General features: G+C 40.5%; 2 protein-coding genes across 2 annotated transcripts; one reads left to right on the forward strand and one right to left on the reverse strand.

Annotated features, from left to right (window-relative positions):
• The first annotated feature begins 6,745 nt into the window (after positions 1 to 6,745).
• On the forward strand, positions 6,746 to 9,870 carry LOC122050713 (receptor-like protein kinase HSL1). The gene is made up of 2 exons (XM_042611598.1): positions 6,746 to 9,362; positions 9,445 to 9,870. Exons 1-2 carry the CDS (start codon positions 6,746 to 6,748, stop codon positions 9,858 to 9,860), a joined length of 3,033 nt encoding a protein of 1,010 aa, XP_042467532.1. The 3' UTR covers positions 9,861 to 9,870.
• A 116-nt stretch (positions 9,871 to 9,986) lies between these two features.
• Positions 9,987 to 14,637, reverse strand: LOC122052561 (UDP-glucose 4-epimerase GEPI48-like). Its single transcript, XM_042614142.1, has 9 exons — positions 14,292 to 14,637; positions 13,428 to 13,477; positions 13,010 to 13,145; positions 12,006 to 12,107; positions 11,692 to 11,919; positions 11,118 to 11,199; positions 10,846 to 10,928; positions 10,677 to 10,768; positions 9,987 to 10,486 (listed from the first exon to the last, which is right to left on the reverse strand). Exons 1-9 carry the CDS (start codon positions 14,616 to 14,618, stop codon positions 10,327 to 10,329), a joined length of 1,260 nt encoding a protein of 419 aa, XP_042470076.1. The 5' UTR covers positions 14,619 to 14,637; the 3' UTR covers positions 9,987 to 10,326.
• Positions 14,638 to 17,043: the final 2,406 nt, after the last annotated feature.

The raw sequence follows: 17,043 nt of genomic DNA on the forward strand, positions 1-17,043 counted from the left end.
AATGAAGGTTGCTCCCTCTCAATCCTAGAGGTGGAGGCTTCTTCATCTTCATCTTGTACATGGAACAAGGAGTATGCTCCCTCCTTGCCCTCTTCATTGCATTCCCTCGAAGATGAAGCTTCTTCTTTTTGGACTTCTTCTTCGGAAGTTGAGCATCTCTCAACTTCGGAGTCTTCCTCTTGGTCTTGCTCTAATGAGTCACCCTCTTTGGATTCGTCTTGGATTGGTGCAGTGGAGGGGATCTCATGCATTGATGCTAATTTGCTCCATAGCTCCTTGGCATCCTTGAACTCTCCAATTTTGCATAGAATTGTGCTAGGCAATAAATTAACTAATAATTTGGTTACCTTGTCATTTGCTTCACACCTTTGGACTTGCTCCGGGCTCCATTTGCTTCTCTTGAGAACTTTTCCCTTTGAATTTGTTGGAGCTTCGAAACCTTCCATAAGAGCAAGCCATTGCTCTATCTCCATCATAAGAAAATTTTCGATTCTTGATTTCCAAGAATCGAAGCTTGTTGAAGCATATGGTGGAGCCACCCTTGTGTCAAATCCAAGTCCATCTTGGAATTGCATCTTGAAGTTGAGCTTCTTGAAATCTTTGACTTTGATGAATTTGCTCCAACTTCTTCACCCTCTAGCTTTGCTTGTTATGTTTGCCCCTTCCGACGATGATTCCGGTGAAGAGCGACCTTGCTCTGATACCACTTGTTGGGACCGAAAAGTAGCTAGAGGGGGGGTGAACAGCTCTTCGCGTGCTCGTCGTTGGCGTTGCTCGTTTCTTTGATGGTATACAGCGGAAATATAAGAAACAAAAGCATACAACGCTAACAAGGATGGTTTACTTGGTATCCACCTCACAAGAGGTGACTAGTCCAAGGATCCACACCTACTCACGCACCCTCCACTATGAATAACACTCCTTTATGGTAACTACCAAAGGCGGAGAAGCCCTACAACACTCTCAATACAAGAAGAAGAAAGGGAAATACAAGATAAGCAAAAGCTTACAAGATGTACAATAAAAACCCTAATCCTAACTTCTTCTTGTTTTTAATCCGCCTCTTGACTTGGAAAAGCCACCAAGAATCTTCAAGAACTGGCGATCTGGAGCTTGGAGAGAGCTATGGAGGTGCTGGAGAGTATCTGGAGTGAATCAGTGAAGTTCTACCGAAGGAAATGAACGCCTGCGGCTTAAATCGACGCCAACGGTCGGATCCCGATCGATTGGATTGCTCCCAATCGATCGGGGAGGCTTTGGATCGATCCACGGATCGATCCAGAGCGCCTCTGTGCTTTCTGGAATAACCTGGATTGATCGGTGGATCGATCTAGGGCTTATCGCGCATAAACAGCAGCTCCTAATCGATCCACTGATCGATTGGGACCTCTGGATCGATCCACCGATCGATCCAAAGGAGTTCTGTTCGCGGGGACTCACCGGATCGATCGGCCGATCGATCTAGATCTGCTGGATCGATCCAGATCTACTGGATCGATCCAGATCTGCTGGATCAATCGGCTGATCAATCCAAATCTGCTGGATCAATCGGCTGATCAATTCAGATCTGCTGGATCAATCGGCTGATCAATTCAGATCTGCTGGATCAATCGGCTGATCAATCCAGATCTTGGTTTTTGCCCAAAGCCAAGTCCAAAGCCAAGTCCAAAGCCCCCTATACCAACATCTAGTCAACCATGACTTGTTGGTACATAAGACCTAGCATCCGGTCACCCTTGACCAGCTAGGACTCTCTCACCAAGTGTCTGGTCAATCCCTTTGACCCACTTGGATTTTTCTCTTCTTGCCAAGTATCCGGTCAATCCCTCTGACCTACTTGGACTTTTCTTCCTCGTGCCAAGTATCCGGTCAATCCCTTTGACCTACTTGGACTCTCACCAGATGTCTGGTCAACCTTGACCCATCTGGATTTCTCCTGCCTGGCTTCACTCACCAGGACTTTCCCAATTGTCTAGCTTCACTCACTAGGTCTTTCACCTGGCTTCACTCACCAGGTTTTTCCTCCTGCCTAGCTTCACTCACCAGGACTTTCACCTAGCTTCACTCACTAGGATTTTCCTTCTGTTTAGCTTCACTCACTAGGACTTTCTTCTGCCTGACTTCACTCACCAGGACTTCCTTCTGCCTGGCTTCACTCACTAGGACTTTCAGTCAAGTATCCAGTCAACCTTGACCTACTTGACTTTCCTTCACAATCTTAACTGGTCAACTTTGACCAAACGGGAATTGTATCAACAATCTTCCCAAATGAACAACTGCACCTGCATTGTCCATATCATCTAAACCCAATATATTGTCAAACATCGAAACTCAAACCAAGACTCAGGCTTGGTTAACCAGGTCAACCTTGACCTAGGGAATATTGCACCAACATCTCCGCCTACACAAAAGAGATATTTCTAGTGGATCTTTGCAACCGCCATGGATTAACAACTGCCTAGGTTGTAACCAAGTTAAACCTGTTAGCCTCTTCTAACTGTGTTAGTAGTTCATTTTTTAGCTTATAATTATTGTGATAGTGCTACTAATCTTAGTTAGAAAAACAGAGAAAGTTTTTTTTTCTTTTACAGATGTTGCGCCCTCTTACCGGCCCGCTACGCCAACAAGTGGTATCAGAGCCCAACCGTCTCAAAAGAACTAACCGTCGACTGAAGCAACAAGATCAAGACGATGGCCGGTACAAGCATTCACTCACCAAAGTTTGAGGGAGACTTTTCACAATGGAAATGTCGGATGGAGGTATTCTTCAAAATAGATTTTGAAATTCTATTAATAATAAAATATGATTTTATAATTCCAAAATACAAAGAAGAATATCAGTGGATGAAGAAGGAATAAGCCGACTTCGTGGTGAACGGTAAAGCAGAATTCCATTTGTTTAACATTCTTCCACCCTAGGAGGTCAATCGAATCGGCAGCTACAACTCCACCAAAGATATCTGGGAGAAGTTTCTGGAACTTTACTAAGGCACCTCGGAAGCAAAGTTAGCAAGGCAAGATATACTCCGAACCCAACTAACAAACTTGAAGATGAACAATGGAGAAAAAGTAGCGCAACTCCAAGCACGAATCAAGGAACTGATTACTCAGTTAAACAATCTCGGAGAATCGGTAACAAACCGAGATTCAATCTGGTATACGCTCAACGCCTTCCCAAGAACTTCAAAATGAGCGTCCTTAATTGATGTATATTACATCTCGAAGGATCTTGAGGTAAGTATGCTAGAGAATTTGTTTTCCACTTTTGAACTTCACGAATCTCGAATTGTAGATCCTAAAGAAATAGAAAGACAAATCTCAATGTTGCCCTAAAAGCAAAGACGGAAGATCAAGACTCCGAAGCATCCATCGATGAAGTCGAAGCGGCTCTTCTGGTAAGAAAGTTTAATAAATTTATTAAATCTAATAAATTTAAATTGCAAACGAGAAAGCATCTTCGAAATAGAAGGATCGTCTGATGCTACAATTACAATAAAGAAAGGCACATCAAAGATGACTACTCGAAACTGAAGAACAAAGACAAGGAAAAGAATAAGAAGCCAGCTCGACCCAAACATAATCTCAAAGTCACGTGGAACGAGTCATTATCCTTAGAATATGAAATCGAAGCATACGCTGTACTAGCACTAACGACAGTCCATCAAGAAGAAGATGAGACCAGCTCAGAAATGAGCATAGATGAAGGAGAGGATCATGGGAAGAAAGCATCGATAAAGGGGGAGCATCAGAACTTAAGATAAGTGAAGTATGTGCTCTTTCACCCCGAGCATTCTTTTCAGTTCATTAAAGCATTTTTGAAAGATTTAGTAAAATTGGGAAAAGATAACGTTGATTTAAAAAGACAGTTAGATAATTTAAAATTACAAAATGATAATTTAAAAATTCAAATCAAAAGCTTGAATGATCTTGAAATTGAACGGTTGTCAAAAATCAAAGTATGGAAAGTATAGTAGATTAAATTGGTATATTAAACATCACCAAAGTTAACTTAGAAGAATTTTCAGAAGATATATACCCCCCAAATTTTTAATTAACCTAGTAGAAAATAACGTATATTGGGTTCCAAAGTCTTACTTAGATTAAACATTTTTTTTAGATTTAAGGCTTCAAAAAAATTAAATGTTTAAATTATTTAAAAGGCTTTGTCTAGAAGTGGTTGATGATCCAATAACCAAGAAGGCCTAGTGTCTGGCCACAATCTGGAAGCCGATTATTGAATTGAATATTTAATTGACAAATTGATAAGCTTGTGAAATTAATTAAGATAATGCTTTCAATGTTTGTCAATTATTTGAAAATTTCATAACTTAGAAATTATTTTAATTTTCTTTTATTTGTTTGATTTTCTAAAAAAAATTTATTTTTTTATCCTCTTTTTAATGTGATTAAAGGGGGAGGAATAAGTATAAGTTTAGGAGGAGTAGGGGGAGTTAGAATTTTATCAAAAATTTTAATTTTTACTAACTCTATTTTATAAGTTTGAATTTTGATAAATCAATTTATTTCATACTTAATTTCTTTATTGCAAACTTCATACTTAAAATGTTTTATTTGTAAATTCTTTTATAACTAGTTTGTTGTTACCCTAATTTGAACTTGGTTTGATGCATATCAAAAAGAGGGAGATTGTTGAACCTTGTGATTGTTTTGATGTGATCAACCAAGTTAGGTTAGGTCTTTTTTGATTTTGATCTCTGTGTCTAAGTGTGCAGGAGTTTAGGAGTACAGGAAGTCGAGCGGAAGATGCGGCTAACGAGAAGGAACACATAGAAGAGAGCCGACGGACTTGGTTCATCCAAGGGATGAGATGCTGTGGAAGAGTACACCAGTGGATGAGAAGAACGTGCGTGACGTTCGATGGATAAGAAGTTGGAGCGGAAGTCTGCTCGAGGAGAAGGCCAGAAATTAGGTTCGGGTGAGCCCTATTTCGGTTGGCCGCAACCACCCAGGCGATCAGAGCAGCAGGAGAGCGGAAGGAGCTGAGCAAACATGTTGGAGGTGCCCTCAACAGAGGTTGAAGGTGCCTCCGACGCGCCCTATACGCCTCTGCCTGCTTGAGGCGGAGAGCACTCTCTATAAGCAAGGGAGGCGCCCTCCATGCTTATGGAGGGCGCCCTCGACCTGGCCAAACTAGTCGTTTGTAGTGGATAAAGCTTTATCCACTGCGCCACGTTGGAGGTGCATTCCAAGCCCTTTGGAGGCGCCCTCAAACTTCGGATGAGATTTCCCAGGGGCTATAAAAAGACCCTTGGACCTAGGAAATCAACAACAAGTACTGCTGTAATCAATTTCCTAGTCTTTTCTGAACTTTTCAAAGATTGTAAAAGACTTCTCCACCTACATGAAAGAGATATTTCTAGTGGAGCTTTGCAACCGCCTTGAATTAACAATCACGTAGGTTGTAACCAAGTTAAACCTGTTAGCATCTTCTAACTGTGTTAGTTGTTCATTTTTTAGCTTATAATTATTGTGATAGTGTTACTAATCTTAATTGGAAAAATAGAGAAAGATTTATTTTTCTTTTATAAACGCTACGCCCTCTTACCGGCCCCGCTGCCCAACATTAGGCCCCTTCAACTAAATAGTGCTCCCAATTCAACAAACAATACAATGCATAATAAACAACAAATAATGGAGTTCAGATATTCTAGTGCATAATTTCTTATTCTTTTGTAATTTATCCTTCGGATTATGATCTGACTAGAATTTATTGTGATTTTCTTTAAATTCATCTTTCCATTTAGATTATATTTTTAATCGAACTAAGTGGTCGAAGACCACTAACCAGGGGGGCGTCCTCGCTCGGTACCATACAGTCTATCTACCACCGGTAGCCTCCGGTTGTCTGACTCGATTCAAAATTATAATTTAAATGGGAAGGTAAATGTAAGGAAGATCATATTAAATTTTCGATCGTAATTCGACGTACAAATTATATAAAAATTTAAAAAAAATAGAAATTACTGACCTAAAGGATCTAAGTTATTAGATCAACACAGATAATTTTCGACAACAAACTCAAACTCAAGATACACCGTGAATATTCGACAACGATAATGGACTATGGAAAAAGGAAGATCAATAGAAGGAGAGCATAGTATATAAACAGGGCATAAGCGACAAGATAATAGAAACTTTTGGCCTAGTTGAACCGAAAGTCAAACTGTTGACTTTGACCATTCAAATTTTGAACCCACAAGTCCTTCACCCCACTCAGATTCAGAAAATTTACCGTCAGAATTTATTCTTCTTTAATTTAGAATTTTGGCTAAAAGGTATGCAATTGCTCGTATGAACTAGAGCCGTCAACGGATCAATTAAGGACAGGACAGATCGACCCGTGGGGAATAGGACAGGCTGGATCGATCCTTCATCGCATTGAAAAATCCCTAATTAAATCTAATTTAAAATAAATTACACGGATTAATTCACCAACCTATTATTATTTTTAATATATATATATATATATATATTCTATATTTTATTTTGAAAAAATTTTATCAATCAAATCTATATTTAATTTTTTTTATTATTTTAAAATTATAAGCCTACCCACGGTTGAGGGCCAATGCGGATTAACTGATGGACTTAGATTAATAAAATTTTAATTCAACCAGTTAATATAAACTCTAACGTAATCCTAATTGACAGCTTTAATATAAACTCTCGAACTACTTGCCACAGAGACGTAGAGCCGCCATTCAAGTTTCACGAGCCGCCATTAATGGCGCCCGAGAACAGTGGCATCGCCGGTCTCCTCTTCCTCTTCTATCTCTTGGCCTCCCAAGTCTCGTCTCAAGCACCATCAATCCGCGAACAGAAGCAAATCCTGCTCCAGATCAAGCGCGATTGGGGCGACGAGCCGGCTCTGGCTTCTTGGAATGACACCACCTCCTCCTCCCACTGCGCCTGGCCGGGCGTGGGCTGCGCCGCCGGCGGCGCCGTCGTCAACCTCAGCCTCTCTGGCTTTGCAGGGCCGAAGATCTCCCGTCCCATTCCCGCTTCGGCCCTCTGCCGCCTTCCCAACATCACCCTCCTCGACCTCAGCTTCAACGACATCCCCGGCGGCTTCCCCACCGGCCTCTTCCTCTGCTCCGGCCTCCGCTACCTCGACCTTTCCCAGAACCGCTTCGTCGGCGCCCTCCCTTCCGACCTCGACCGCCTCTCGCACCGCCTCACCCACCTCGACCTCTCTTCCAACAACTTCTCCGGCGACGTCCCGGAGGCCATCGGCCGCTTGCCGGCAATGCAAGAGCTGCTGCTCAATAGTAATCTGTTAGACGGGAGCTTTCCTCAGGCGATCGGGAACCTCTCAGAGCTACGACTGCTCACGCTCGCCTACAACCCCTTCTCGCCAGCGAGGATTCCGCCGGAGTTTGGCAATTTGACTAAGCTACAGGTTTTGGTGATGACGGACATGAATCTCCAAGGAGAGATACCGGAGTCATTTGGGAAGCTGATGGAATTGGTTCAGTTGGATTTGGCATATAACGAACTCACCGGAGCAATCCCCGCCGGGATTTGGAGCCTCCCAAAATTACAACTTTTGTATTTATACAACAACAATTTATCCAGCTCCATCGTAATCGAAGGAGAAATTAGAGCTCTGGACTTGGAGAAGTTGGATGTTTCAGGAAACCAGCTCAATGGATCGATTCCAGAGGAGTTCGGCAAGCTACAGAGCCTCTCTATTCTCCACATGAGCTTCAACCAGTTCACCAGCGATATTCCTGCCAGCATCGGCCGGCTTCCGTCCTTGACCGATCTCCGGTTATTCAACAACATCTTAACCGGCGCCATGCCGCTGGAGTTGGGCAAACATTCGCCGCTATGGAATGTGGAGGTGAACAACAACATGCTCTCCGGCGAACTCCCTGATGGGCTGTGCGATGGCGGTGGGTTTACTTCCATCGTCGTGTTCAATAACAACATAACGGGAAGGATTCCGGCGACGCTCGGGGAGTGCTCGACACTCGACAACTTCCAGATTTACAACAATCAGTTCTCCGGCGAGGTGCCGGAGGGGATTTGGTTAGCAGAGAACATGACCACGATGATGATGAGCGATAACGCCCTATCCGGTCAGCTTCCAGAGAGACTTCCCCTGTTTCTAAGTCGGCTGGATATTAGGAACAATAAATTCACTGGGAGAATCCCGTCCATCGCCGGAAATTTATCAGTGTTCTCAGCGAGCAACAATATGTTCTCCGGCGATCTTCCATCGAGCTTGGCTGGTCTCTCGAGGCTCCAATCCATTGATCTGGGAGGAAATATGATAACGGGGACAATTCCCGAGGATCTCTCGTTGCTGGCATCGCTTTTTCTGCTCAATCTAAGCAACAATCGATTGGCCGGTGAAATTCCGGCGTCGATTGGCTCGCTGCCAGTTCTGAACTCCCTCGATCTCTCGCAAAACGATCTTACTGGCGAGATTCCGCCGGAGATGGGCAACCTCAACCTCAACTACCTGAACCTTTCCTCCAATCAACTCTCCGGTGAGGTCCCGGCGAGGCTACAAAGCTCAGCCTACGACAGGAGCTTCCTCTCCAATCCCGGCCTCTGCGCGTCCAACTCTCGCATCGACGTCGCTGCTTGCTCCTCCGCCTCGAGAGGCAGCTCTGGAGGGCTCTCACGCGGCCTCCTCGCCCTCTTCATCGTCGTAGGCGCGCTTGCGCTTCTTATGGCCTTCTCCGTTTTCCTTCACTGGGACTTAAAGAAGAGACAAGGCGACGGTGACACGTGGAAACTGACCTCATTCCATTCGTTGGATTTCAGGGAATCCAACATCCGTAGCGGCATCAACGAGGAGAATCTAATCGGCAGCGGCGGCGCCGGGAAGGTGTACAAAATCACCGTCGGCCACCGCACCGACGAAATCGTGGCCGTCAAAAAGATTCGTAGCGGAAAGAAGATTGACGCTGCGCTCGAGAAGCAATTCGAATCGGAAGTCCAAATCCTGGGCTCGATCCGTCACAAGAACATCGTCAAGCTGCTCTGCTGCATCTCCGGCGAGGATTCCAAGCTGCTGGTCTACGAGTACATGGAGAACGGGAGCCTCGACCGGTGGCTTCACAGGAAGCCGTCGTCTCCGGCGGCGGGAGGGGGGCTCGACTGGCCGACTCGGTTGGAGATCGCCATCGGGGCGGCGAGAGGACTGTGCTACATGCACCACGACTGCTCGCCGCCGATCATCCACCGAGACGTCAAGTCGAGCAACATCCTACTGGACTCGGAGTTCAACGCTCGCGTCGCGGACTTCGGGCTGGCGAGGATGATGGCGAAGGCCGGCGAACAGGGCCTAGTCTCCGCCATTGCCGGCACCTTCGGCTACTTGGCTCCAGGCAATTCCAAGGCTTTCGATCTCAACTTTCCTCATTTGCCTAAATCCTTTTTCTTCTGATCGGCATTTGCTTCTTCGAGCAGAGTGTGGGCATTCCAGCAGAATAGACGAGAAGGTGGACATATACAGCTTCGGCGTCATCCTTCTCGAGCTGACCACCGGAAGGGAAGCTCAGGACGGCGGCGGCGACGAGCAATGCAACCTGGCAGAGTGGGCGTGGCGGCGACTCCTGCGAGGAGACTGCCTTCGCGACGCGTTAGATCCTCGAATCAAGGAGTCGCCTTCAGTCGAAGACATGACCATGGTGCTCCAGCTGGGCATCATGTGCACCACCAGACTGCCTTCGCGACGGCCTTCCATGAATGAGGTGCTGCACTTCTTGCTCCAGTGCCACCGGCCGACGGCCGGCGTTGAGTATGATCCTTGTGCGGAGCAGGATGCGGCCGCGCCTCTCCTATCCGATGGCAGCGCCGACGCCAACTTGGCGAGCAATGTCTGAGACGACAATTGAGGAGAAACAACACAAAAATGAAAATAAATGATTTTTTTCCTGTTCTACAAAACTACTAAATTTTCAAAATATGATCAAGAATAATGAACACAGATCATATTGAACTGAAGTATGTAAAACACGCCAACAATAGAATCAGATTTAACAACAAATTCAGCATCATATACATGAGACGATCAAATCTGACATACAATAAGGAAACAATCGATCGCCCTTCTTCATTTCCGATCCACCTCAAATGCCTGCTAAGGAACCTACTGCTGGTCATCAATGAACAAAGAATCAACCTCCAAATTGAATCTCTCGTATATTCATCGCGAGTGGAAAAAAGAATAGCAAGCATAAAGTATATGGATCTTTGTATCTTTGGTACCATGCCTATTCACAAAATTATCTTAATAGAAGAATGATATCAGTTGGACATATGCCAAATCTATATCGAGTTATCAATGAATCATTTTGTTCGGTCTGCCGGAGGTCTGATGTCATTTGAATGCAAAGTAGGGCACTTTCCATTTCCATTAGCAGTCTCGGGTGGCGACCTGTATCCCCAAGGGTTCTTGCTGGTCCAATTCCATTGATCTCGGCACATCTCTTCTATGCCATACTTTGCTCTGCAGAAAGCACATAATCCATCAAAGGATTAAGAACTAGCCGTGCCATAGAATTTCAAGAATCAACAACTCCTTGCGACTTACATCACAGCTTTTGGAATTATAAGATGAGAATTAAGACGATAAAGAACAAGGTACTTTTTATTCAATGAAGCACTTCTAATGAAATTAAGTAGACTAAAGTACATACTTCCACTGCAGCTCCTTCTCTGCTTTGGCAGTGGATGCATAAACAATTTCAGCGTCACCAGGTCGCCTCCCTGCCATGACTACCGGAATTTTCTGCAAGGATTTTGGAGGTGAGGATCTACCGAAGAACAAGTAAAGATGAAACCACATACTCAAAATGTCAGTAGCACCTTTCCAGAAGCCTTCTCAAAAGCTGCAACTATTTCTAAGACAGATGTTCCCCTTCCAGTTGCTAGATTATACACTTCGCATCCTGCATCATGTAAAAATCTTACCTACTAATACTATCGCTCGACTCTCGTGTTTCTAGCTAGGTTATTTAGTAGATGTATGCATGATTAGATAAAATGCCAGTTCTTGGGGGCATGTGAAAAAATGTATAGCTTCTTATAAGGTACTATTCCAGCGACTTGCAAGTACATAAAATTGTGATTGCACAAACCTAGATGAGGACCCTCAAAGAGCTTCTGCAGAGCTGCAATATGTCCGTCTGCTAAATCGAGGACATGGATATAATCCCGGACCTGGTAGAACAGTTTGGTGTCCATAAGAAGATATGTTGAATCATAAAGGCAAACAGAAAAGCATTCTGCATATAAAAGATAGCAAATTAAAAAGTCAAGTAAAAGACTATTACCTGACTGAGGAAATATATTTCTTAATTGCTCAATGCACTAATCAAATTATGAAGGATTATATCTATTTCAGTCAACTACTTCAATTAATAATATATCCAACATGTCTAAACCTCTTAATTATAAAACTTCTATATTCATTCATCTTAACAATTTGCTCACTTCTTCCCTTATTATTGAACTATATTTCATCTTTCCATCAAAATCAAACCATCCTCATGAACAATAAAATGTTTAGCTTCTTCAAAATATATTCAGCGTCAGGCGAGTGCTTATAGGCTAATGCCAAAATCACTTTGAAACACCTGACTTATGTTTTTAAAGCAAGTATACTGGTGATTGTTCATCTAAAAATTGAGTTCATAGAGTAAAGACGAGTACTGGTGTTCCATCCTTGGTTGGATAGTCATTTCCAAATATTGTAAGAGCAGGTCTCCTTCCAACAGCAACTTGCTGCACATAGGGCATGAGGTTATTGGGAACTCCACGAGGATCTTCACCAATGTATCCACTGGGATGAGCTCCAACAGGATTGAAATACCTTAACAGAATTATATCCCACTCGCTGTCACCTTTACACATATCACGGCACATATCTTCAGTCATAAGCTGCAACAACATACAAGGAAACAGTAGCTCAGACAGTAGGCACATTTGGAATAAAACACAGAGGCAAAGAATAGGGGGAAAAAAACCTTAGTTCGGCCATAGGGGTTTATTGCAGATAAAGAATACTCTTCTGTACATGGTACTTCCTTGGGAGATCCATAGACTGTGGCTGAAGATGAGAATACTAGCTGAAAACAATAAGACGAAACAAATATTACATAAAGTAATATATGGGATGAAGTGCAAAGCTAAAAGACGAAACAATTTGTAAGGCCACAATACATGATAAATACACTGGTGAAATCAAACTGCCAACTCAAAATTGATTATTATCAATACAAACTTTTGGACATTGAACAAATCCATGGGTATTTGTCCATCCCCATCACAAGAAATTGAGCAAGTAGTTAAAGGTGACTATTGATACACCAGAATCATATGCACCATTGAGTTGTCTGACTTTTCTAAGTTATTTACTTAAGTAAACACAGCACAGCTTCTTATTACTATAGAGAAAAAATATCTACAAACAACTTGCTGAATAAGTTATATAAATTTTCAATGTCTGCTATAAATTAGCTGTTTTTTGGTAAGATATAAATTTTTTTGCATTTGTTGTTTGATTATACCCAATATTTCTTATATAGACTATGACTTCTCATGCAAAAGTCTCCTAATAATCACACAAGAATCAAAAATTTCTTTTAGTTTAAACCATGCATAGACGCAAGGAGGACCAGAGAGTAACCCAACTATTGTGTCATTTATGCTGAGGTTGTATAGTTTGAGATAAAAAAACTTGAAAAATTCCTTTCTTTGAAAAGATATGGCATCGTGGAATAAAACTATACGATACCAAATCTGAAATGAGCCATTCCAAAGGGATAGGAATAGATAACAGCTTTAATCACTTAGCTGTTTCAAAAAATAATAAAGGTTTCCATACAAAAGTACCATTTATTCTATGTTGAATCAGATATTCAGATGTAGCCATGAATTGGTAAAGGTTAACTTTGTCCACAACATTTCAAGATGCTGATTACAAATCTCTCAGTAATTAGATTGCTTGGAAGTATAAAGACCACAGTACCTTTTTGCATCCATAAGCAGCCATTACTTCAAAGAGAATTATTGTACCAATGAGGTTGTTGTTGTAGTAAAGTAAAGGTTTTCTGACACTTTCACCAACAGCCTTTATTCCAGCAAAGTGTATAACGGCATCAAACCTGCAGGGAAAAATAAGAGCATGAGGTTATAACTTATAACATCAGTAAACACCTCTAGAAAATAGGTTAACATAAACTAAAAAAGGCCAAATGAAAACCCTTGGTTCATAGCCATAATAAGCCCCTCACGACTGGAAGAAAAGGTAGGATGATTTTTTTCAAGAATGATGACTGGCTGTGCTAGTTCATTTTATCACTCACATACGGGCAAAAATATGACAGACCTGGATACCCTATTTCTAAAGAGAAAAAAAAAATGTCACCAATACTAAAGAAACTTACTTAGTTGAAGAAAAGACCTTTTCCAATGCTTCTCTATCTCGAAGATCAATCTGCAAGTAAACGTGCAAACATGCTTTGTAAATCAAATTCAACTACAGAAATTTAATTTGTTTTATGAATCTTCAAATAAGGCTACTCTACTCTTTGAAATATCAGGCAAGCCAGCTCAAGAACATTTTTACAAACAGTGAATCCAAATCTATCTATCTATATCCATGTTTCATTCTTCGAGGAGCAAACAAAGTTTGTTAGGAATAAGCAAAATAACTTGGACCGACAGACATGAGTACTTAGGTACGTGATTTGGCATCTAGAACTTGACGTTTCACCTAATTTGATGAAAGGAAATCAAATCGTTGACCCAAAAAGGGCCCTTTAAGACTCTCCTTTTGTCATCTAGATGCTTCCTAAATCCATGAAAGAGGGGCCAGTTTTTTCTGATTCAACCAGCATTTAAGATCCATGATCTAACAACTAGAGCCTGCAGTTTCCTCAATTAGATGAAAACGATGTCATGGGGCAGCAGCAAGAATCACTAACAAAGCCCTAAAGTTACAATACTTCAGATCTCAACATTGCCCACTCTTCGAAGACAAAAAAGACAACTCTAAAAGTGCCATAATCTATCAACTAAGAGTGCCGGAACATACGAGAAATCCGGAGCGAAACTCGCAATGTCATCAACACAAACCGGATTATCTCGAAAGAACCATCCGAAGGAATCAAAACCGAATCTTTCCGCTAAAGTAGCCATTCCGGAGTAGTAAATCCCAAAAGAAAAGTCCCCCTCAAGACCGAAAGGTCTAAACTTGGAAAAATCCGTCTGCAGGCGGGGAACCGAAGGGAGTCAACTCAACCCGGTACCTGATGGAAGGAGAGATTCTTTCCGAACTCCCCGGCGAGCTCCCTGACCCGGTCGAGGGCGACTTCGGATGAGTTGTCGAGGTTGTCCGCCACGACGGCGCGGTACCCTCCCTTGAGGAGCTGCAGGACGGTGTGGCTGCCGATGTACCCGGCGCCGCCCGTGACCAGGATTGTGCGCTGAGTGGACGGCGGCGAGGGCATCGTATCAGCAGACGGCCGAGATCTGAAAGGTGAGAGCTGCGAAGAGGAGGAGAGGGAAGGAGGAAGGGATTGGGATATAGTGGGGAGGGAGGAAGGTATGTGTACCAGTGGGTTCCTTACCGCCATGGTCTTCGGCCGTGCGCTGTCAGCGAATATAACTTCCAGCAAATTATTAATTCTTTTTTTAGATAATTCCCCCCATAGTTATAAAAATCAATATATTTTTAAAAATACCTTTAATATTTCATAAATATCAAAATATTTAGCGAACTAATTTAGGTAATTTTGAATTGATATAATTTGATAGCAAATGGAAACTTTATAAACTTCTTACATTGATAAAATTCATAAGAATTTTTTTAAAAAAATATTACATGTTTTGGAAAAGTCTAAAAAAGATATGAAATACGTGATTAATTTGCTCATGCAAATTGTAGGTCTAAAAGAATAATTAACTAATTATTCTCCTCCGTTTTTCTTCTGGCCTGATTTAATTTTAAAACATGATAAAAAGATCACTAAATTAGAATTCATTTTTTTTAAAAATAATTAATTAGCAGGTAAATCTGAATAAATAATGTACATAGAAATTCATCCTAACCGTCGATATTCTCAGTTCAATAAACATTTTTAAACACGGTTTGCGGTGGACACCATTTCGGCGGGAAAAAACAAAAACGACATCTGCGAAGAAGAAATTCAACTTTCTTTGCCTACTTTCCTTCCATCCGAGTAAACGGAGGAGAACTCCTTGATTTTTTTTTGAAAATATCCATTATGAACGTGCATTTAAGTATCTAATATAGCTGTGTAAAAACATTTTTTTTTAATAATATCAGTCAGTTTTTGCCCCGATTGATGCGGTAGCTAGACGGTCCTTTTTTTTTAATAAAGATATTTTTTAAGGCAAAAGTCGCTCCCTTCGTTTTTTATCATCAATAGGGTTCAGTATCCTATTTTGTTTTGTCTTTAACATGATGAGTATCATTACTCAATTATTTTGTACTATACAATAATAATTTATTTAGATTATTATTTTATTCTATTTTTTTTCTATCTAAATAGAAATTTAATCGTTCCATTACAATCGTAAATATCTCAGAAAGAGTTTTAATTTGATGAGCTTGGATACACTCAAGGAAAAATCTAAGGAAAATTTTTAAAGATAAATAGATAAATGATGAGACCCATCATTTTACTTTTTGTGGGTCTCATCATTTATGTGTCTATCCTTAAGAATTTTTCTTGAGATTTTTCCTTAAGTATATAATTTTTCTAATTTGATATATTATAAGTTTGATTTAACATGAATAAAAAATTATTATTTCTAAAAGTTTAGGATTTAATTCACATTATAGAAAATTATAATTTTGTATTGCTATAATGTGAATATTAGACTTTAAATTTTTAGAGGTCATAATTTTTTATTTAAATTAAATCATGAGATTGACAAGATATCAAATCGAAACTCATTTTAGACTAAAAAATATCATTTAAATCATTTTTGAAGGTTTCGAATAATTTATCTTAAAGAAAAATTTCATGTTATAGCAACTACGAAATTGTATCTATTACATTAAACTTGATTTAGACAGTAGATAAAATAATAATGAAAACCGTATTAAAGAATAGTTATCATTTTACAAGGGATGAAACACCCTTTTGGTATAAAAATCAATATAAAACATCCCTTTGATGATTTGATAAAAAAAGAAATCATTTTGACTTTGCCTATTTTTTAATAAGTGACCTGCCTAAAATATGAAGGTGTGATAGGGCATTCGACATGAATATATAATTGCTAAAGAGTCCGAATTATTCAGACTTTACTGGATTGATCTTAAACATTGGATATGTGATAGGGTTTCCAATATGAATACATAGTAAATAAAGAGTCCAAATTATTCGAAATTTGTATTGATTTTGTAAATAGATGGTCTTTTCTTAATAAAATATTTTTTTATATGTCATCAAAAGAGAAGGCACATGTCTGTCTAAACTATGGATATGTGATGAGACATCCAACATGAATACATAGTCGATAAAGAGTTCAAATTATTTGAGATTTGTATCTCATAAAATATTTTTTTATATGTGATCAAAAGAGAAAGTAGATGTTTGCTTAAACTATGGATGCGATGGGACATCCAACGTGATACATAGTCGATAAAATTTTTTAATTATTCTAGCTTGATTCTATAGGTAGATGATTTTCCCCTAATAAAATATTTTTTTTATATATGATCAAAAGAGAAGGTAGATGTCTGTCTAAATTATGGATATGTGATGAGGCATCAACTCATAGTTGATAAAAGAGTTCTAATTATTCGAGTTTTGTATTGATTTTGTAGGTAGATAGTCTTCTCTTAATGAAATATTTTTTTATATGTGATAAAAAAAGAAGATGGATGTCCTCCTAAACTATGGATGTGTGACGGGACATCCGACATGAATACATAGTTGATAAAGAGTTTAAATTATTCGATCACTGTTTGATTGATTCTGTAGGTAAATGATCTTCTCTTAATATATTTTTTTTTGTTATATGTGA

The sequence above is a fragment of the Zingiber officinale genome, chromosome 3A, assembly GCF_018446385.1.
Source record: "Zingiber officinale cultivar Zhangliang chromosome 3A, Zo_v1.1, whole genome shotgun sequence".
In the NCBI taxonomy this organism is placed as follows: domain Eukaryota; kingdom Viridiplantae; phylum Streptophyta; class Magnoliopsida; order Zingiberales; family Zingiberaceae; genus Zingiber; species Zingiber officinale.